The sequence below is a fragment of the Rhynchophorus ferrugineus genome, unplaced genomic scaffold (genome assembly GCF_030347505.1).
Source record: "Rhynchophorus ferrugineus isolate W39M unplaced genomic scaffold, kcgeb_rfMv2 rfM2, whole genome shotgun sequence".
Classification (NCBI taxonomy): domain Eukaryota; kingdom Metazoa; phylum Arthropoda; class Insecta; order Coleoptera; family Curculionidae; genus Rhynchophorus; species Rhynchophorus ferrugineus.
Genome location: NW_027472581.1, coordinates 11,349,808 through 11,373,183, shown reverse-complemented (window position 1 = coordinate 11,373,183; position 23,376 = coordinate 11,349,808). Strand labels below are relative to the sequence as shown.

Here is a 23,376-nt window from a genome sequence, read left to right as displayed (position 1 = left end):
GATTTTTTATTGTCTGAAATGGCAAATCAGTACGATCCAGATGCATTTTACAAAACATATAGAAAATCGCTGTTATTTAGATGATATATTATACATTATTTCGCAGCCACTACAGATTTAAACCAGTTTAGTCATATTTTGCAATATCTTCAACAGTATGAATATTGGATTGCAAATTAATCAATCAAAACTAAAAACTGACTGAAGCTTCATGTTAACTAAGAAATTTCACTATTTAATCGCCCTCTGACTTTTTCTTGAACCATTTCTAAGATGATTTATAACGACCGTTAGAAAAACGTATAACATACGAGTTGTTCAAAAAGGATCAGGGTCAGGAACAAGGTAAACGATCACAAACACGTTCAAAACTCCGATTGCCGTCAAATAAGGATGATGGTATGGGTATATGATGGGTTTCTAAGACAATTAATCCATATTTTACGCCTGATTAAATTTTTAATTAAAATATTTATTGTAAAAAATGAGCAATCTTGTCTGAGATATATTTATTATAGACTTTGGACCTTCAAATTATATATATTCCAATATTATAGATGTCCTTCTAGAATTTCTAAAATTTAAGGCTGTAGAATCCATCTGTCTGAATTTGTCTCTCTCTTAAAAAATAGTAACCTTTATATTTACACTACCATTCAAAAATTTGGAAACAATGATAATTTAAAAGAATGACAATTAAACAGATAAGTTATGATTTATTACACTCAAAACTTCAGACTAATATTTAGTTAAAGTTAGTAAAATATATTTAGTAGAAATAAAATAAATTGAATACATTTTTCCTTAAATTTCCTTAATTATTTATTTACGGGTATTACCAATTCTTTTAATTATTTAAGTATTCGGAGTCCACTGTCTTCATTTGCTTTATAAGTATTCCCACAACTGTGCTGAGATCGATGGACATCGATTCTTCACTTTTCTATCCAGTTCATCCCATGTTAATTCGATGGGAGAGGGATCTGGGGATTATAATGGTGCTCCCATAACATAACAGGTCAATTGAAAAGTCCCCGGCCTACCATAGTAAAACACATGTTTTTGGCAAAATTATAGGAAATATATATTTAAATTATAGGAAATAGTGGCTGGGGGCAGATCTGGAGAATACGGTGGATGGGGAAGCAATTCAAAACCAAATTCATGGATTTTTGCCATCGTTTTCACTGACTTGTGACACGCTGCATTGTATTGATGAAGCAGCACTTTCTTTTTCTTCAAATGCGGCTGTTTTTCGGCGATTTCGTCATTCAAACGGTCCAATAACGCTATGTAACAGTCGCTGTTGATGGTCTTTCCTTTTTCAAGGTAGTCAGTGAAAATTATTCCGTGCGCATCCCAAAATACAGACGCCATAACCTTGGCAGCCGACTGTTTCCAACGCTTTGGAGCGTGTCGCCTACTCGGATGACTGTCGATTGGACTTCGGAGTGAAATGATCGAGCCACGTTTCATCCATTGTCACATATCGACACAAAAACTCGGGTTTATTATGCTTGATCATTTTCAAATACTGCTTCGAATTATCAACACGTCGTTGTTTTTGGTCAAAAGTGAGCTCGCGTGGCACACACTTTGCACAAAGCTTTCTCATACTCAAATATTCGTGAATGATGTGATGTACACGTTCAGTTGATATCTTTAGAGTGTCTGCTATTTCATTCATTTTCAATTTACCGTCATTCAAAATCATTTTGTGGATTTTTTTAATGTTTTCACCTGTAAAAACCTCTTTTGGGCGTCCAGTGCGTTCAGCATCTTCGGTGCTCATTCCACCACTTCTAAACTTATCATACCAATCCTTGATGGTTGATTTTCCTGGGGCAGTGTCCGGAAACTTGGCACACAGCCAAGTTTTCCAAGCTTCAACTGCATTTTTCCCTTAATAATTTTTCCCTTTCCTATTTTTGGAAGGAATTTTCACGAGAACTAAAAACACTGGTTGAATAAAACTTGTTTATTTTAACATTCAATGATACATGTGGTCGACGGGAGAATGGACAGGATATTAAGTTAGGTAGTGGAAGTACGGTAGCGCTGTGGAAGTGGTACTGTTACAAGGGGGTAGAGAAAAGAAAAGAGAGCGAGATGTCGTCGTGATGGTCTTTTATAGCCTGGAACTGCATGGTACTAATCCCTTGAACTTGTTGTACGTGAATGATTGGTGGCCTAAAGGGTCGTGGCGGTCGTCACAGATTTAATTCTAGTAGCGCCATCTATGTGTCAGGCCGGGGACTTTTCAATTGGCCTGCTACTTGTTTTATTCATTTTCGCTGTAAAATTTTTGTCGCCATAATAACGATTTTGAATCTCAAACGAAAAGAGCGCTTAAAGTCCAAATATTCCAACCGACCCAATATTTATGTGTTAAAAACCAGTATTTGGGTCAAACAATAAACTCCGGATTACGTAACTGAGATAAACAACCGGCCGCATGAACAAAAGCACCAGAGCCGCGGCTTTATTGCCATAATAAATAGTTTCCGACAGAAATCGTGATTTTTTAATAAGAAACGCCATTGTTAGCGGCAAAAATGAAATAGTCCAATAGCATTTTTACGACTTCCTGCGCAACCTTCACCCATCATGGTTTACAATTGTTTAATGGCATTGCGCATAATTAGTCTCAAACCACGAAAAATTACCATCTGGTTAGGTTAAATGGCGGAATGTGTTTTGTTCGGAATATACGCATTTCCTGCTATTTTATAACCCGGTTGGGTATTGTGATGCTAATTAAGAAAATAACAGTGATGCAGTTCGTGTAGTTTAATATAAAAGACACTATTCACTCTCCAGATAATATATTCTGTTTAGAGTACTTCGATTGTTATTGATTCATCATGATGATCTTCGTCGAACAAATATAATAAAGCCTACACATCACCAGAACTATAATGAATAAACATTGATTGTTATTTCTTGGTACTAAATGATCTAATGATCACAACATTTTAATATGTTCTATATAATTAACGCCATATATTTTTTATGTAACCAGAACAGTAAAATCCATTAAATTCTCTATGTATGCATACCTTAAGATCGAAATTCAACAGCACTGATAATATAGTAATTATCAGTTTCGTAATTGAATAGTTTTTGAAACTTTGATTTGAAATAGTTGAATGTTATGTATTATATTATAATTATGTCATAGATTTCGTTAATTTGTTTTTAGTATTTATAAGAAAATATTGTACATCTTTGGTTTTCTTTTAATTTTATTATCTCTCTCTTTTTATAATCTCTAAATTATTATATTTATTATATTATGTATGATAAAATATTGGGGAGTCATTATCCCCTTCATTTTTGCAAATCCAAACACTTTAATATATCTTTACAACATAATAAAATCATGTGATCGCGAAAAATGTGAGAACGAAGGCATAACAAATTGGCTGAAAAGTCCTTGACGTAACAAGGAAAACGAGTAATCTCCACCAAGAGCCCGCAATTATTTCAGCGCCGCTCTAACATTTCATTATCACTTTTGTAGAACGATTTATCTTTTGCCTCAAAATAAGTCTGTCACCAGTTGCTGTCCACTCAGATGACGATCGTTTTGATTCCGTAGTGAAGTGATGGATCCATGTTTCATCCACTATCACATATCGACGCAAAAATGACCAAACACTGCTCAGGATCATGAACACGATCTTGTTTTTGGTCAACAGTGAGCAAACGCGGCACCCACTTTGAACAGAGCTTTCTTGTAGTCAAATGCTGAAATAACTGAAAACGAATTTATGAAATAGAACGATATATCCGATGTTTCAAGAATGCTGGAATAAAATTGTCACTCATTCTATATTCATTGCAGAAATACATAATATTTAATTTTCTTTATTAAATGATCGTCTACATTATATTATTCGGTAAATGTAATAAAAATTAATAACTTATCACCCGAGTTATTTTTAGAAGAAAGTTATTTTTTGTGTCCCATTAATTCGTAAAATAGAATGACTCACCCGGTGACTATTCAACGTGCCGCAATCCAATCAAAACAAACATATTTGTAAATAAAACCAAGCCAGATTTTTCTCTCCGGGATTTCGATCAGTTTGGCACCAGGACCTGGAAAGAAAATCAAAAAAAAGTTTTATGTTTCAGATCGGGTCCATTATAAACACACTTATTTACGATGATGTTACGTATCACAATAAGGAATCTAAGAAAAGAAAACACTGAGAATTTTTAATGTTTTTAAAGTTCATTTTATTAGATCAAGTACATTCAATTGTATCAATGACCTTTGTTTAGTTTCAGTGTTAATTATTTTCGTTTTACTTTAATTTTTTTGTACTATTGTTAATCTCAGTAATTTATTACTAAAAATTTACAATCTAAACAGTACTTGTTCAATGAGTGATGTTATACAGTCCTAAATTTCTACAAAAAATTTAAAAATTTTCGCATTCAAATCTCTTAGGTTCCATCAACTTGTTTACACTAATATTAACGTGTACACTAACCCAAAAGGATTAGTCCTAATAGGTCAATTGAAAAGTCCCTGCCTATCATAGTAAAACAATTTTTTTTGGCAAAATTAGTTTTTTGTATTCAACATAGTTCCCTTTAAGGGTGATATATTGATTATAGCCATCCTCCAACTTTTCGTTGCCATTTTTGTAGTATAATTTGTTCTTTGCTTCAAAATAAGCCTCAGTCTCGGCGATCACCTTTTCATTCGACGAAAATGTCTTCCCATCGAGCATATTTTGAGATCTGACAACAGAAAATAGTCGCTGTGGGTCAGATCTGGAGAATACGGTGGATGAGGAACCAATTTGAAGTCCTATTCATAGATTTTTGCCAACGTTTTCACTGACTTGTGACATGGTGCATTGTATTGGTGAAGCAGCACTTTCTTTTTCTTCAAATGCGACCGTTTTTCGGCGATTTCGTCCTTCAAACGGTCCAATAACGCTATGTAATAGTCGCTGTTGATGATCCTTCCTTTTTCAAGGTAGTCAATGAAAATTATTCCATGCGAATCCCAAAATACAGACGTCATAACCTCGCCAGCCACCACGCTTTGTAGCGGGTTCATCGTGTGTAGTCCACTCGGATGACTGTCGATTGGACTTCGGAGTGAAATGATGGGGCCTTGTGTCATCCATTGTCACATATCGATGCACAAACTCGGCCTTATTACGCTTGATTGCCTTCAATCACTGCTCCCAATCATCAACTTGTTGTTTTTGGTCAAAAGTGAGATCGCGCGGCACCCACTTTGCACAGAGCTTTCTCATACCGGTTGCCAAATTTCAATTTACGGTCATTAAAAATCTCATCATCATCTGTCTGGGCATCACATTTTGTGGATTTTTTTAATGTTTTCGTCGTTAACAATCTCTTTTGGGCGTCCGTCGTCTTCGGTGCTCATTTCATCACATCTAAATTTAGCATACCAATCCTTGATGGTTGATTTTCCTGGGACAGTGTCCGGAAACTGGCATCAAGCCAAGTGTTTGCTTCAACTATATTTTTTCCCTTCAAAAGGCAATATAGAAGAAATTCCTTTTTATCCATTTTTTCATAATAACAAAAGTTGCTTCACTGAAAATGCTATAATTCACAAACTAATGATCCGACAGCTGTCAAATTTATACATACATCTTTTGAAGATTAGTGCTAATTAAAAAATATATGGATTTAGTTCTAGCAGCGCCATCTATGTATCAGGCCGGGAACTTTTTAACAGTTGACCTGTTATTGAATGGTTTTTGTTTATCTGAACAGTCTAAAAACCGAACTACCTCAGCAATAACATAGCGAAGAAGTCTTAATTTCTTAGTCTGTGCCAGTTTTTTTTAATGGTTAACTGGTTTATGGTAACCATTTACAAATTTCTATGGAGACCACTATTACTGAACTACCACGGGACATTAGCAGCATTCCTCAATACTTTCTTCTGAAACCGCTGAATTATGTCCAAATTGCTCTTCTTGGTACTGCACAACCCTACCTCTGGATATCATGTATCTATAAGGATTTGTTTATAGAACAGTATTATTATTATTTATTGTATGTTAACAGGGCAGAGTTTATTTCAAACAGACTATACATTCTTCTAAATTTAATCTAGTTCTTCTTTTTCCTTCTTTGCGCAACTTCTTCAACGCAGGTATTTGTTCTGATATATATGAGTTTAGTTCAATTATTGGTAGTTTGGTTTATTGGCATTTGCTATTTTAGAGCTGCTTCCTAGTGCTCTTTACCTACAACCGTTATGGAAATATTATCAGCAAACGTAGCTGTTGTACTTTCTTACAACTCAGGTACATTACCATATATACCAGCTAATACACTTTATTTCTTTTAATTCTCCTTGCGTATTATCTAAAACCTTTTTTAATCAATTTTTGGTTTTATTATAGCAACATCGCAAGGACTAACAGTACATTTTTTTTCAATTTTTCTTTTTAAGACAATGTCAATCTGTTCTCAAATTATCAAACCAAACTACAGCTCTATGCTGTATTTTTTGGACCAAAGAAAAATGTTTTGCAATGGTTTTACAAATATATAAAAAATTAAAATCTAGTTATTTATAAAGTTTTAAAACTGAATGTGCTTGTGCGCTTGCTAAGTCTTAAAATTTAATCATAAAAATTTGATTATGTTTTGTCAAATATGTTTCGAATGTTTAGTTCTACTCTTGACGCACGGGTGTTCTACAACATTTTCATCATCCTGGGATTAAGAATGTCATTCTGGTGATCTGAAATAAAATAGAACACATTTTTTAATTAGTCACAATACAAATCCTCTACATAAGAGAAAAAATACCTAAAATTATAAAAAAATATAATAGTAAAAAAAATAATGCAAAGATGGTTGAAACGATGAAAAATTATACATTCAAGGTTGATACAAAATTAGTTTGATAGATCCAAAAAAATAGTCTTCGCGCGTAATATTTTGAAAATTACTCTAAATTATTACATATTTACACCTTCAGAATATGGAAAACAAAGTTGAATAATGTTTCTTAAAAAAGCTGAATAATGTACACATTATTTCTGAATAACATTCATATTACAAACGTAAATGATATATATATATATATATATATATATATATATATATATATATATATATATATATATATATATATATATATATATATATACTAGCGACCCGCCCCGGCTTCGCACGGCTGCAATGCTGATACTAAATTAAATACACTACAGAAAAAATATGAACGTTGTATATAAAAACATAGCGACCCGCTTCGACTTTGCACGGGCATAAAATATATATGCCTATGTCACTCAATGAAAACATGATTAAAATCGATCCAGTATTTTTGGTTCATTCATTACTGCTCTTGGCCTGCACGCATTAAATTTGGAGTAAAACAATTCCTCTTCCCCTATACTTACTATGAAGATTTCCTGCTATCTTTGGAATATCTAAATTCATACAATTTTTATTACATTACACATTTTTAAACGCAAATTTTAAATTTGTAGTATCTCCGAAAATATTTGTTTAATTTACATGCTGTAAGGAACCATATTGATCTATATTAATTGCACACTGTATTTAAGGTACTTAATTCGATAAGGATTAATGCCGTATTGCTTAAAATAGCTTCGTAAATAAGCCATTTTCTCACGTAAAAAGTAAACAATAAAAATGGTTAATGTGGGTTATCCCTAAAAGATAAACATATACCATCGCGGACTTTTTTGTAGACCTTTTTATGGTGTACAATACTGTAGTACATTAATTTGATCTAACTCATAGGGTTAGGCAGCGTTTTTGCTAATTGCTAAATAAGCCTAAAAAATAGGTTAATTTACGACATCACGTTAGAAACCTCTAAAATTAGCAATGTTGCCTTAGTATATTATGCATGTATTATACATATAAACCTTCCTCTTGAATCACTCTATCTATTGAAAAAAACCGCATCAAAATCAGTTGCGTAGTTTTAAAGATTTGGGCGCACATAGGGATATAGGGACAGAAAAGGCGACTTTGTTTTATACTATGTAGTGATAGATTAGGAGTATATATATATATATATATATATATATATATATATATATATATATATATATATATATATATATATATATATATATATATATATATATATATATATATATATATATATAGTATTTTGTTGATTTATTAGGTCAGGATCATTGACGCCACTAAATTAACAACATTTAATACCCAATACCACAAAGCAAGGTTAGCCTATATAACTAGGAGGTGTTTACGGCACTCCCAGTTGGAATACACACGCGAGGCATTTTATTCGAATTGGACTGAAAATCATGCCGGCGACATTAAAATTAACATTCTATTTTTCCAGGAGCCGCGAACGTTTGTGTGTTTCATAAACTTCTGTTTGTTCAAAATTTGCATAATTACAATGTTGTCGTTCCTTATTAATGTTAATCCCTTATAGGAGCCGACAATTATTATTGTAAAATATTTAAATAAGAAGACCGAGTGTTTAGTGAATATTTTATATTGTTCTGTACTCGGCTAGAAATATAATGAAACGTAATTATTCAAACATGGGTTTTTTATTAAAAATAAACTGCAAAATAATGACTCTATAAATAGCACGGGTTCTACAAGAGTCAAATCTATTAAGAGCTGAGTAAAATACTAATGTACTTAAAAATAGTAAGACGTAAATATCGTGTAATCGTATATTTCTTCCACCAGGTCTATCAATATTTACTTGAGTGTTGTGTGTCATTGGGGACATTTTTTAAAAAGATTTTGAATCAAAATATCGAAAAAAGTATTCTCAATCCACATCAACTGAAAAATGAATTACTATTCGAATGTGTTGGTTAACTTTTTTTCAATTTCGCTGTTCCAGGAACATTATCGTGTAGAGAAAAACTGGAAAACATCACAACCCATATCCCATTTACTCGAATATTTGATTACTTGGATCCATCTGTACATTTGACTCATTTTTTTTCCATGTGCATAGAATAAAGAAACTTAGAAGCGCATGCGACGACAGTTACTTGATTTTTTTTAGTGCATCTTGCATATATTACTAGTACAATATGTAAATGAAAATTTAAGAGTCCAGTAGCTGTAGCGCTTCCACATTGCTATAAATTAGAAACCTTATTTCATGTTTTAAGGCGAAATCTTGGATAACTTCGTAAATATATTTGATTACGAAGTCATTGTGTAGTCGTTTGTTGATTATTATATCCTCCTTGAATACATACAGTTTGAATGTGGCAGTTTTCATTGGACTGCACAGCAATGTGAAAACCTAAATATTTTCATCGGCATTTAAATGAGAAACGTACGTATACATTTTTCCTCTAATCATAATTCGCGAAACATCGCGAATGTAAACAAAAACCCATTGAAGAAGGCGTAACGTCCGCCCGTGGGCGAGTCGTACCTGCGCTTTGAAAAACGCCAACAAGCAACCTATTTGTTAAAAAATAACCAACCAACAAAGAAACGTCGCAGAATATCACGGCGCGACTCTTGAGATCGAGACAGGATTTTCATTATCTACCCTTCCAACCAAAGAAGGAATCAGATACGAACGGACTGCGGTCTTGTTATGGAAATTCTAGCGATACGGCGGTGGATTATTGTCGCGCCTTTTATGAAAACGGTCGTCTGATGAAAAATCTCTCTGCAGAACGATGAATATGAAACTATATCACGTTGACCTTTTTTGATTAATGATGCTCATTATTAAAATATTTACAAAATGGCTATAATAGATTAAGACAGATCAAAAACATGAGAAAGAAACTGAACAATGAACAAAAAGAAATTATTTTATTTTTCATCCAAATTAGCTTTCTCTTTTTAGCAACTTTTTTTTCATTGCATTTGCATATTTATTATTTTTGGAAACATTTGATGATGCTGGTCCGTCGTATCCCAATTGTCGGTTTTGGTTTCAACCATTTAAAAGTGGTAATATTGATACCAATGACAAAGAACAGCTTGGGGAATCAAAACAGTTCGAAGACTGAGTTGAGAGCAATACTTATTGTGTGAAAATCTAGCTCAAACTCCCAAAGAATTTTCAGAGGACTGTAGTTGATGAATCAACTGTGTCCAAAGATTTACATGTGACGGCAAAGATCCAAATTGAATACAATACATTATTTTAACTAACCATTACTTTCCTCAACTGTGTACACGAAAATATTCATATATGATACCAGCTGAGTGACATATTAAACAATCTTATCTATAATCTCGGTGACCAAATTTTTCGATTTCACCTTGGAATTTAAACATTTTCATTCAATATAGTCTAACAATAAAATTATATAATCACTCGAAAGAAAATCGCGTCACAGCCCATGCTCTAACAAAACACCTTCTTGTGTTTTGATGTTCTTGAAGATGGCGGATCAAACGAACAGATAAACGGACTTAATGACGGTTTTTACAATTGAACACAACCAAAGTCGTGCCGTAGACGTGGAGACCTAATCAATTCAAATTTAAACTAAAAATAAACACATTCATTGTATGCAAATCTGATTAAAGTTATTATTTACGCACTGTTATATCGATAGCTGTCAGTTTTTTAATTGTAGTGACTGGATGTATTTGCTTAAAATGGTGCCCATTAACCGATTCAGCGCTTATTGAAAAAACAATCAAAATTTCTGGTAGGATATTGAAATTAAATTACGACATTTGTGTGCAAATATCATTCGGTCTTTTTTGCATTTTGGTATCTCAAAAACATTAGAAAACATGTCTTCCCATCATTCTTTCGTTCTGGGTCATTATAATATGTCTATCTTTCATAGCCAGATCTTTTCGTGACTCTGGGGAAAGATCTCCAACGAAATCGCCTTTCAACGCCTCTCGACTTTTCAATTATCTCGCTTTTAATTTACTTCAAAGACTTTCAAATGTTTCGAAATGGGAAAACAACATTTAACAATTTCAATTAATACATTTGCATTTTAAAAATTGTTAAAATAATAAATTGCGATGCAATATCCATTTAATGAGATTCAGTTCTCAATGCTATATCGTTTACCATGTTTTACATTAAACAACAATTAGAAAAAATAATATTTCACTATTTACATTAGCATTTTCTAGGAATCTTCCAATGCTACTATACAAAAATGCACTTTTAACAACATAAATAGAAATGAAATAAAATTGATTAATTCATTCAGTTCTTTAAGATAAAAAAAAATTAAATTGGCACTAATATGTTCCCGTAATATAAGATGTCAAGAAAGTATGCCAAAATATAATTTTAAAATACAGGGATGGGAGAAACTACAAATAAAATCTAACAGTTGATTGAAAAATCGAAAAAAAAAGTTTCCTTTATTTCTTTTCGTAAATAATTTTAAGAATATTTTCAGCTAAAATTGACTAAAATTTATTCAAAACGTCATTTGTTTTAAAAAGCCTTACATATTATATTATTGCAAAAGTTTACCAAGGCAATGCAAATTCCAGAGAAGTGTATCGAGACAAGTACAAGCTTGATCCTGAAAAAAACACTGATGCTGATGGACCACAAAAAAATAAAAATCACAATTGACTACCACATGAAAAACTTTTGAACAATGTACTTCACAAAATTTTCTGAAAAAAGAAATCTGAATGAAAGAGACAATAAAAAGAACTATTTGGGAAATATTATTTAACGTAAGAATGATTTCTTGAATTTAATTGTTATTGATGACGGATATCTAATATAGTATAAAAACCCTAAAGGTGAAAAGTGTTTATAAAGTAAAAATAAAGCTAGGTCTAGCAGATCCATCACAGTAATGCTACACTAGTTTGAAATTATTATTGATCAATTTTACTGGACATCATTAATGAGATTGAACTGGTCTATAATGGAATAATGCCAAAATTTCTCAATAAATATGAATATTATGGTATAACAATACCAAAAAATGTATTTACCTCCAAAATATAGTGAAATAATATATATGTATCTTAATATGAAATGGAAAGTAAATAGGGGGGATATAATGAAACAAAATCTGAGCTAAAACATTTTTCGTTGAATTAAACAAGAGCTCAAATAAAAGTTAAAAGATGAGTGAAATCTGATAAAGGTAAAATAACAGCGCGGAATAAGTTTAATGAAACACTGGAAAACATAGAACAAAATCTATTATGAAACTAAGTGAATAGTGGAATAAATATATTTTAGCCGGCTTGGTGGCGCAGTGGTAAAGGCGATGGGACGGTCCTCCTACTGTTGCGATAGCCGCGGGTTCGAATTCTGCTGTGGCATGGTCGTAAATTTATGCCTGTGATTGTTATAGGCAAGAGTGTAAAATCTGACAAGGAAAATGATCCCAGTCACGCCAGTAACCAGGCTGGGTAAGACCGGATGTCTTCCGGGATGATTTCTAAAGTTGGTCACTCGCCAGTCGGTAGGCTTAATGCTGAGGACCGTGGTTCGGAGCCCTTGTTAAACTTTAGGCTCAGTCCAGATAAACCCATATTTGGTTTAACATGTTATGAATAATAAATAATAAACCATGCTCTGAATCTGAAGCTGCTAAAACAAATATTTAGTCACTTATTTTCGAAAGAAAAACGTATCCGTTTAATTAATCGAATTACTTATCATCGATATCGCGAATAATAAAAATGCAAAAAGCAATTGTCTTTGTTTATTTTTTATTTATAACGTTCGAAACCGCTATTTGCGGTTAATCGGTAATTTACAGTTTTGGATTGCAGTAGTACAGACGTGTTGTATACAACAAACAAAATCTAAACGTTGACGTTCTCTTTAGGTTATCAAAGACGGTCTCACCGCAGAAAAAGAGAGTACAAAAGTAGCCGAAATGAAGAAAATACAGGCGGGCGACCTGACTTACGAGGAAAACAAAGCCGCAGCAGCCACCACCGCCCGTTTGGAAATTGACGGCATCTCCGCTCAAAAAAGTCAAATCAAAGCTAAAGTAAGTACGGTTTTACTAACATTTAACTAAGGTTGAAGAATTTTTCTTGAAAATAATCCAAATAATAACATAACAACCATAATTTGTTTTGTCTACCACTGTTATATTTTTTATTTACTGCAATTATGCTTCAAACCAAGTATTTAATGTACAATAAGGTAAATTTAAAAAAGCGACAACAAATATGTTACGAATTATTACACTCAAACATTAATCAAACCTTAGACTTCAATTTAGTTAAAATTACTTAAATATATTTATTAGGATCTAGTGCCACATATAGTGTCAGGCACAAGCTTAAATATTTTAGCTTAAATAAGCTAATAGTTGTAGCCAATATGAATCCCAGAATAGTAGTAATAGTAGCCAATATGAATCCCAGAATAATATTCGACAATTGAATTTTGACAAGGTAATAGGGAATATATTTAAATAATTTCCATTAATCGTCCAGTTCATAGGCTTTGCAGAAGGGCAGGAAAATATTGCATACCATTAATCCTGAAAAGGTAGCAATTTAGAAAATTATTGTACTTGCTACAGCTGTATGATTTGTTGATAAGGAAAAGTAATCTGCCAAAATATCAAAGAAGAGAAAAGCAGACCTAAGCGGAAATAAAAGAAAATATTTGAAAGTATGTCATATTACAAACTTGACATATTAATTTACTTTCATTGCAAAACTTATTTAAAATGCTATATACAAAAATTAAGGAAAACATTTACATTCGTGCAGAAAATCCTACCTGATAAACATATAAATATAATCATAAAAAATGTTTTGATATAATCCAGACTGATAAAAATATAGTGCAATGCAGGTGGGCTAATAATTCCTAGAAAAATATTTAATTAAATAATAAGTCATATGCATACCCTTAAAACAATTTTGGAATTATATTATGAATTCAAGTTAAATAAACTAAAAACATTTTAAAATAATTAGACAATTATATATTTGAATAACATCCATGAATTTTTTAAACTGACTGGTACTACTTAGTCCATATATGGTAATGAAGTTCAGATATAAAAATATTGCTCAAATATGGAAAAGTAATATGGAAAACCGCTACTACGAATACTACTATGATAATCAGATAAGATAACAGAAGAGACAAAATTCAAAAAGACATTATTAACCTAAAAACCGATGCACATTCTAGTATCTAGACTTCAATAAATGTTTGGTGTATTTGTCTAAAATTCTGAAACAAGCATTTTTAGAAACATTGCACTCGAAAATATTTTAGCTTATAGACAAACTACTTTGAAGAAAACTGTGTATCCTAGCACTGATCAAAATGGAACAATCCACAGAGTATTACTCATCTATCCTGCTTGACAGTCTCTTTATGGGTTTCGCATTTTAGCCTACCTTTTACATGAGTTATCCACGATCACATATCTTCTTAATAACAATTTAGGTAGTTTTGCTTCACTAAAATTTATTTACCACTCTAAACAATCTTAATGCAAACACAACTGACGAAATATATTAACAAACACATAAATATGTGTGTAACTGAAAAGTAATAAAGAAAAGAACTTCAGGGGATAGACATATTTTCGTTTCGTCACATTAATATTCAATAAAGCACCATTATATTTCGACCTACCCTCGTAGTTAGAAAAAAATGTAGTCAATCATCATTTATTTTAAACTAGACGATTATTATGTACAATTTATATTTCTGCAAATATTATTCTTTCAACGCTATATGAGAAAAACAATACAAAAAATTGGCACCACCAGAAAAAAACAAGTCGAAAGTACCACATGTCCATACAATTGAAATTCTTCTTTGAATAACACGACTTTTTATATAATAAATTCGGATAAAAGTACAATATATTCAGGGATAATAGTGACAACTAATTGGTTATTAATTCTTTTGTTGCTTCTTGTTAATGATTAGGATTCGGACGTTTATCTTCTCCTACAGCTCACGGTCGTTTCGTCCTTTTTTTTCTTCATTCAGATAATATTTATTTTAATAATTATTTTTAATAATCAACCTCCGACGGATTAACCAAACAATAGGAAAAAAATCCTTAATTCTGATAAATCGCATTTTTATAATATAAAGCCGGTATATCTCGCATCCATCACAACATAATTACTTCCCGCCGCTCAATATTAACGCATTCGGGTTCCAAGGCCTCTCTCGTAACCGATCTCACCACGCCGTTACATCACACATCCCAAAAAATGAAGCGAAATGTGTGTGTTTCGCTCCAAAGGCGACTCGTTGGAACATTTTTATATATTTATTTTATTTTAAATTAACTATTAGAAAGAGGTTGTCATTTACAGAGTCGTTAGATTAATTGTCAGCATCACCAACTGTCATTCTCGTATGCAACTATAAAATTCTAAAAGAATATTTCGCATCTTCTAGAAGTCTACTATGTATTCAGTACATTTAAAACGGTTAGTGTGTTATTCTTCTTCTTTTCTATACTAAATCCATAACCTAAGAAATTATTGAATTTCTTTGAATATTGAGCATGTATTATTACTATATACATACTTATTTCATTGACTGTTTTATTGGAACAGTCATTAAAGTAAGGACAAGAAATAACACTTCTTGGACTTAGAAATGGGAAGTTAGTAGAAAGTACTAGAAAATTTTCAAAGAACGAATACCGAATAAAATTATAATATGAGACAGAGAAAGCTAAATATAATAAGAAATAGTAAAACATCCATGAAATAAAACAACCAATCCACATAGATGACGATGACGATGATGTCGAATATACTGCAAAATGCAATTTGTAAAATTGTAAAATTCGTTTTAAAATCTAAGCGTAATTTTATGTAATTTTTCCTTCTTATTTTACCCTAGTTAAAAAAATACAGGAAATACAAGATACAGGATAAAATTCGGTTTCTGTTGGTATTGCTTGTCAAATATCCACAAAATTCTTCAAAACATTAATGATAATAATTAGAGGTTAAGAGCGGCAAACAGTATGATCCAAAATTCTAAGTCACTGCGGCAACGTTGCGACGTACTGATATCATAAATGTTGATGATGTGCGGGTTCGATTCCCGGCGGGGGCAACGACTTTTTGTTGTTCTAATTCGGTTAGAACATTTGCCAAATCACCTAGGCTAGGTAGCGGAGCCTGGAGCATTCCTTATTTTCAATCATTGTTTCTTTATGCCTATTTTTCCTCATTTCCTACGCCTTTGCTTGACCTACCCATTGTTAATACTTAATAAAATAACTGCGTTATTTATTGAGTAAATATCTAACACTAAAAAGAGAAAAATAAAATATTTTTAACAAAAACATTGAATCGACTTCAAAAAATAAATAAGGAACTCACTAAAAAGTAATAAATTATCAAGGTTAGAATCTTGACGCGAAAAAACGTTTTAAAATAAAATATGTACATAATAATCGTTGTAATAACTAAATAAAAACAAAAGTAAAACCTCTCTACTACACGTATTTTATATTCTACTATATACACATAATTTTGCTTAATATCTACGTAAACCTATTTATCAGTTTACAATATTATTTTAACTGCTACCAACTGATCAGTTTGAAGTCGACGCCGAGCCCAAACAATATTTTATTAATATTTAATGTGTCTCTAGACCACCCTATCGAACGCAAACAACCGACGCGACATCTACCCGAAAGCACTCTAACCGCATAAATGAATTGGCCACCACGTGATCGGTTCGCCGCTTGTTTATCACTATCAAGATTAAACATTCGCATCACGAGACGCCTCTGCACGATTACACATTGCTCATTAACACGCAAAACATTTGAGTGCGTTTGTCTGTATGTACGACAAAAATTAATCGCATTTAGTCCGACATCGAACAGGATGATAACGATGTCGAAACATGTTAAAAATTCGACTCGGAACGGACCAGAGAAAAAAACATACCGAACACATCGGTATTATTCGCACAGTAACTAATCTACCAGCCGAGAATCTTAACTCGGTGGGAAATCGAAGACGTCGAAAAATCAAGCGAGTTATTTGAATTTCAATCCCGAGACTCGGAACTATTACAGACGCTATAAACATACTTAGTCGCTGAGCGTTTGAGTAATAACGAAATCATTTTAGAATTCCCAAAAAAAACATTCCAGTCAGTTCAAGTGTGACTACAGTTGATTTTGTTTATGCAGTGACGTGATGCTTTAGTGACAGTAACGTTGAGGTGAATGTGCATTTGTATTAAGTAGTTTTTTTTCTCCACCACCAACATATACTTGTATAGGGTGGACCATCTTTTGCTTTTTATGTGTTATGCTATTTCGATTTTAACAACACTACCGTCTCTGACCTTGACGCAAATGGCCAGCCAACGTCAAAACAGAGTACTAAAAACAATTAACATCGAATTATTCGTAAAATAGTGCTACATATACTCTATCCTAAGAAGCAGTGAATATATGTCATCTCAATTTATGACGTCAAAACGTCGCGATGTTACCGCATCAACTCTGCGGTTTAGTTTATTTTTGGCTTTGATATATAACAAAATTTTAGTCAATATAAAATAATGATACACAAAACTGTTATTAAATATAATTTATTTTAACATAATAGTTTAGTACATCGAATGTATATATTATATAATAATTTAAACCACAGTTAATTATACAGCCACAATAGTTTATAGGTTAGAATTGTTTTATTATATTTACATTGAACTCTTTTGTACACCACCCATAAGGTAGAGTTCTAGGCACGTTTTATGTAATGGTATCCCATAGAGGCCTAATCCACCTAATTAACAATTTTATATCCAAGTAATTTATTTTACTGTTACTAGGACCATACTTACCTTTTTACGTTTAGTTCTTGTTTTCTTCGATGGTGTGTTTCCTTGTCAAGTCATTTTGATATCACTGTATTTCTCCTCAGTTTCTTCTGTTACTACCTGTGTACACCATTCTTGATAAAATTAATCACTTAATTCTTATATATAACATGTAGTTGTTATAACTAATATTTTGAAGACTAACTTTTGCAGACTCATTCGTTTACGTTTTCAAACATATCGGACCGCATTGTATCTCTTTTCCAACTGGAAAATATTGTGTGATTCTAAAACGAATTTACAAATTGCGGCAGGCAATACATTAAACATCTTGATGACGTAAGTCTGTATACGGCTTCTTTGGATAGACTATATACTAACAACAATATGATATTTTCATCTTTCAATCATCTCAGATCATTTACAGCATCAGTTTCAATAGTATTACCAAAAAAGAAACGGATGGTCCACCCTATATTACCGCATGTTCGCACAATTCTCGTCCTTTGCCTGTAATAATCAAATTTATGTGGCATGCTTATTTGTATATGTAACATCATTGAAGCTTTCTTTCAACAATACTATCAGGTATTATCACGAAAACTGACTCACTATTGGTTTGAACCGGCTTAAGTATCGTGGGAAAATCAACATCAAGATTGATAAAAAGCGAATACAATATTTACCAACATATAAAATTTACGCCCTTTGAAATCCAAAATAAATCTATAATTAATACGATATGTTGTACGTGACGTACAAAACTTGAAGGTTATGTTATCTTTCTTAGCGTTTAAAAATTTCTAGTCACTAAAAATACCTGAGAAAAAACGTCCCATTGCTATAAGTGGCTGGTAACCTTTAAATTTTCAATTTTTTGTATGATTATTTTTAAAATCTTTAAAAAAAATTGTGAAACGGCGAATCACCATATCCATATATCGTTATATGCCAGTTTCATATGCTAAAATAGAAGACCACTCTCTGAGTCTAAAAGGTAATTTCGTATAGTTAGGTGGGTTGCCTATCAATTCCTCTATTACCGCAAGATTTCCATAATCATTAGACCAAATTTATAATTCGATTCAAAATCTTGTAAATTATTCCACCTTTCAATAAAATCTGATATGGTATGATATTTAATTTTCTATAAAACATTCTTTTTTTAATTAAGAAGAAGAATTACTAATTTTATTACAATAAACAATATGTCGTGTCAGCTTCGTAGATTTTTAGTAACTACACTTACTTCTTAACGTGGGCTTTGGATTGTTATCCTCTGCGTTAAGACCATCCCAGAAGACATTCAGCGTTACACTGGCATCTATAATTCATCCTTACCCGGGTGGAAAATATTTCAACTGTATTAGGATTGCTATCCTGTGATCTTGCCAACTGCTACTACCAAGTCAGCTTGTTAAACAATTAATTTCAATTCAATAAAAGTTCCAACCATTACTGTCGTCCCTAATATCAACATTTAATATCCTTCTAAACAAACCAATATTGGTTCCAAATATTGTTCATTTATATATAAATGTACAATACATATCTTAGTATAAAATTACTCCGTATGTTTCTTTAAAACCTTTTAAATAAATGATATATTATGACAGGTACTACTTATTATTAAAAAAATATGTATAATTAAGTATCACACCCTGATATTTATCGATGTACCCTCGTATTTAACTTATAAAGGAAACCAGACAAAAATTATAGATATATCCGTTATTGATTACCAAGAACCTCTGTTTATATCAATCATGTATCTTACTTACAAGAAACTACTATTTAAGAGAAGAGTCCAGTCAAGAGCTATTTACTCTTGAATTAAACAAACAAACTATTAAAAGGCTGAAATAATTTCCCGTTATAAGCATTCGGATCATTAAGCCCGACTTGACAGTAAGTGTTATCTTGTAATGTTAAGTGAAAACATTTGCTACAACACGCGTTATGACTTATCGCACATTTTACCAGTCGCTAGTCGTAATGGATAATAGATAAGGGAAGTACGATGTAGATTTTGCTTAATATGTTTATTTGGATCAGCGGAAAATATTGTTGTTCGACATGTATAAGTTATTTGTAAACATACATTACGTTATTAATAATGCAGAGGATATTCAAATATAAATAAGAATTTACCAGGGGGGAAACTAATTATTATTATCTGTTATTTAATTTTATTAGTTTCCGTTAACCTATTTCATACGAAAATATGTATATGAATACTCACTTGATATTAATAACCTTTAAATAAAATCAGCATCAGCTTTGATAAACATTTATCGATTTTAGGTCAACGATATCTGAATCCTTGCGGTCAAAATATCTCGGTAAGCTTTTCATGTAATTCCGAAGTTCCGTGTGCAATAGTTAACTTAATATTTAATTGATGTATCACATAATGAAAAGAAAACACACACAATGTTAAATAACAAACGTAATACTAAAATGACTTCTTGACGCATAACATTGAAAAAGTTAGGTTAGGACTAAACCATAAAAACAATAAGAATTTGACAGATAAGGAAGTAGGTTTTTGAATAAAATGTAAGTGATATGAGAGGAAATTAATATTGATTGATATATTTATTATTCAAATCATGATTGTAATTGTGAGACGACGGTAGGTGTTAATGTAATTTTATACCCACGCAAAAGATGAACCGAAAAAGCAGAATAATGCCTTTAATTCGAAAATCTTACACGACCATCAATCAAATAACCCACCGGACATTTTATGGCGTTTTTTTTTATTGTTTTAAATTACTGTTTAAGTGGATCATGATAAAAACAACATAAAATATTATTTTAAATGTTTGTGTTGAGAGAAATTAAATTGGATTAGTAAATAAAAAATTAATTTTATTAGGTTCATGAATTAATTCTTATCTATTTGACATTATTTTAAATTATGGTGATGGTAAATGTGACAAATCATGGTATTATTACAAAAATATAACATTTATCTATCGCGTGTTCATTTTAGTGGGTTGGGTCGTGAAAAATATGTTGAAATATTGAATATTCCCACAAACCTAAATACAGCGCTGTTACATCCGCTCTCTCTGGTGTGCCGTAAAGTAAAGGTAAACCGTCTGGTAGATTTCCCTTTTCGCGGCGCCTCCTCCACACGCCCACAACTGATACCGGGACCTTGACCTGCGGGATAGTTGGGGAGACCCTTGTCGCGTAAACATTATTCGGGTCAGGTCATAAAGACCAACAAACAAACGCGCCTCTTTCAGGTGTGTCCCAATTAGGAATGTAAAATTGTACGAGGTGGAATTGTTACTTTTGATGTACGCCTTTTCGATGCTTCTATTGCGGCCATAATATTTATGGTGCCTTTTATGTTTTGAGATTAAAATGACAAAGTAACTTGGTAATCTAAATGCTAATTAGTACTATTCTTAGGTATGTGAAAAAGTAATCCATGCTTTTTTGATTTTTATATTTTAGTCCAACTATATTTTGTACAAGTAAATTTCTATTCGGAATGGTTGGGTTGATAAGAAAATAATGTCGGTTTTGTAGTAAGTGGTTTGAAAGTAAACTTTAATCAATTTTACCTTCTTTGTTACACCACCATTATATAGTTACAAAAAATGGATAAATCTTATTTTAGAAGATAGTTTAACCAAATTGAAGGTTTTTCTTTTATTTCTACTTGCATTATTACTAATTAGTATTAAATAACATTTGATCTGGCTTAACATTTTCTTTGGTTATTTAATTGTTATAATCTTCTTAAGATATCTTGCAGAATCTACTTTAACTTCACCATGACATAGATTTTTTGTACATACGTCATCAAGATATTTAATGTATTGCCTGTCGCAATTTGTAAATTATTTTTAGAATCAGATAATATTTTCCTTCTCATTTTATTCTAGTTAAAAAGAGACACAATGCTGTCTGAGTAGTTCGGACACGTAATCGAATGAGCCTGTCAAAGTCGTCCGGTTGTCAGACGTATGCAAAATTCTTGAAAGCAATAGTGATAAGAGGTTATAACCTATAAACTATTGTGGCTGTATAATTAACTCCCGTTTTTAGATGTACTATAATTATTTTATTTAGGTTAGAATTTTGTTGTATGTCAAAGCCAAACTGAACTAAAACAGAGTTGATGCGACAACATTGCAACGTTTTGATGTCACAAATGTAGATGACGTATGTACAAAATAACTTTGAACAGATTATATTATTTTAATCGAGTTAATATAGGTGATCTGTAATATAGGACATATATAATTTAGTTTAATATATAATACAATTCTGATCATCATTTAATACTTTAGTTCAGCTTCAGAATATAGCATAGTAGAGCATCACTTTCTTATTCTCTTATTGAAAATCTTGGAATAAAGCTAAAGTAATTTATTCAAAAGTTATAAGTAAAATTTCCAAAGTCCAATTTTCCAAAATTTCCAAGACTCACTATGATGCCATAAATCACACACCATATTCACCAGGCTTTGCCCACTCTAGTCTTTCCGACTAAAGAACATTTTAAGTCTTATGAATAAGAAACTATAGTTCTTCCAATAAAACAGGCAATGCCCGTCATAGATTACATACTGTCAAATGTCGTTTGTAAAAATGTAAAATTCGTTTTAAACTCGGAGCGGATTTTTAGATGAATTGGTGTACGTATAGAAAATATCCCTCAAGACTCTCATAAAATACAAAACAAAAAAAAATAAAAATTTTGTTAAAATTGTTGCAAAGTCAGCCATGGTAATCTGAAAACCCTTTCCACAAATCAAGAGATGGCCCATCCTATATTAAATATGGAAATACGAGAATTGAAACATATATAACTTTTTAGAATTTCTTTAAAATTATATACCATAGCAAACACGCTACCGGATTTTAGTACTTTCCATAAAAATACTGATGATTTATTACGAAGAAATACCATAAAATTCCAAGAAATTTTTATGTGCTGTTATTGTTACATAGTTAATCATTTTATAATCTGGTATTCAAATATTCCCTCCATCAACTATGAAAAACGACCGCTTTCACGCAACTTTTTTCCCCGAAATACACGGATCGAACTTAGTTCCATTCTTGAACGAAATGGGAAAATCGATAGAGGTCGCTCCGCGACTCCACCGCCCCCCAACCAGTCGCTAGCTAGTCGCCATTTTTCCACGGTATGAGACAATCCGGGCCAAGTCTATTCAAAGATAGTTTATTGTTATTGTCACTTATCAAACGATCGGATCGTCCGTTGGCAGCAAGACGGAATGCCCCCGACGGGGTGCTACTCATGATACCGAGAAGGAGAATGTATGATTGGATAAAGGCTCGTTTCGAGGTGCGTGGCAATTGTTTTCCAGATGTGCACTGTAATCGTTGCTTTCCTTTTATAGCTAAATTAAATCCTATTTGCCTGGTTTGCTTATGTTTCATGAAAAGTAACGCTTATTGTTTTTAGACGTCTTTACAGTCATTTGAAATTTCCTAATTTTAAATAAAACACAATTATTTGACGTTATGGCTCTTTATTATAATCATATTCTTTTGTTTTAATATTAACAATATAGTGTCAAGTCAGATTATTATTTTAGATTTCCGTT

The 23,376-nt window shown here is 32.0% G+C and overlaps 1 protein-coding gene and 2 long non-coding RNA genes across 16 annotated transcripts in view; 1 reads left to right on the top strand and 2 right to left on the bottom strand.

Moving 5' to 3' along the window:
- Sarm (Sterile alpha and Armadillo motif) overlaps positions 1 to 23,376 on the top strand; it is a 340,621-nt gene that overhangs the window by 310,346 nt on the left and 6,899 nt on the right. For all 14 annotated transcript variants that reach the window (XR_013004627.1, XM_076397203.1, XM_076397196.1 and 11 more), the window contains one exon: positions 12,801 to 12,968. Coding sequence is in view for 13 of the 14 variants with exons in the window: in XM_076397203.1 (XP_076253318.1) it covers positions 12,801 to 12,968 (168 nt within the window). In the remaining variant the exon portion in view is untranslated. The remainder of the gene's footprint in view (positions 1 to 12,800; positions 12,969 to 23,376) is intronic.
- The window catches only part of LOC143191820 (uncharacterized), a 29,937-nt gene continuing 10,179 nt past the window's right edge, over positions 3,619 to 23,376 (bottom strand). The window contains exons 2-3 of the long non-coding RNA XR_013004636.1: positions 3,999 to 4,104; positions 3,619 to 3,759 (exon numbers count right to left, since the gene is read on the bottom strand). This is a non-coding gene — a long non-coding RNA (uncharacterized LOC143191820). The remainder of the gene's footprint in view (positions 3,760 to 3,998; positions 4,105 to 23,376) is intronic.
- On the bottom strand, positions 16,214 to 22,498 carry LOC143191821 (uncharacterized). Its single transcript, XR_013004637.1, has 2 exons — positions 21,851 to 22,498; positions 16,214 to 17,528 (listed from the first exon to the last, which is right to left on the bottom strand). It is a non-coding gene; the product is annotated as an uncharacterized LOC143191821 (long non-coding RNA).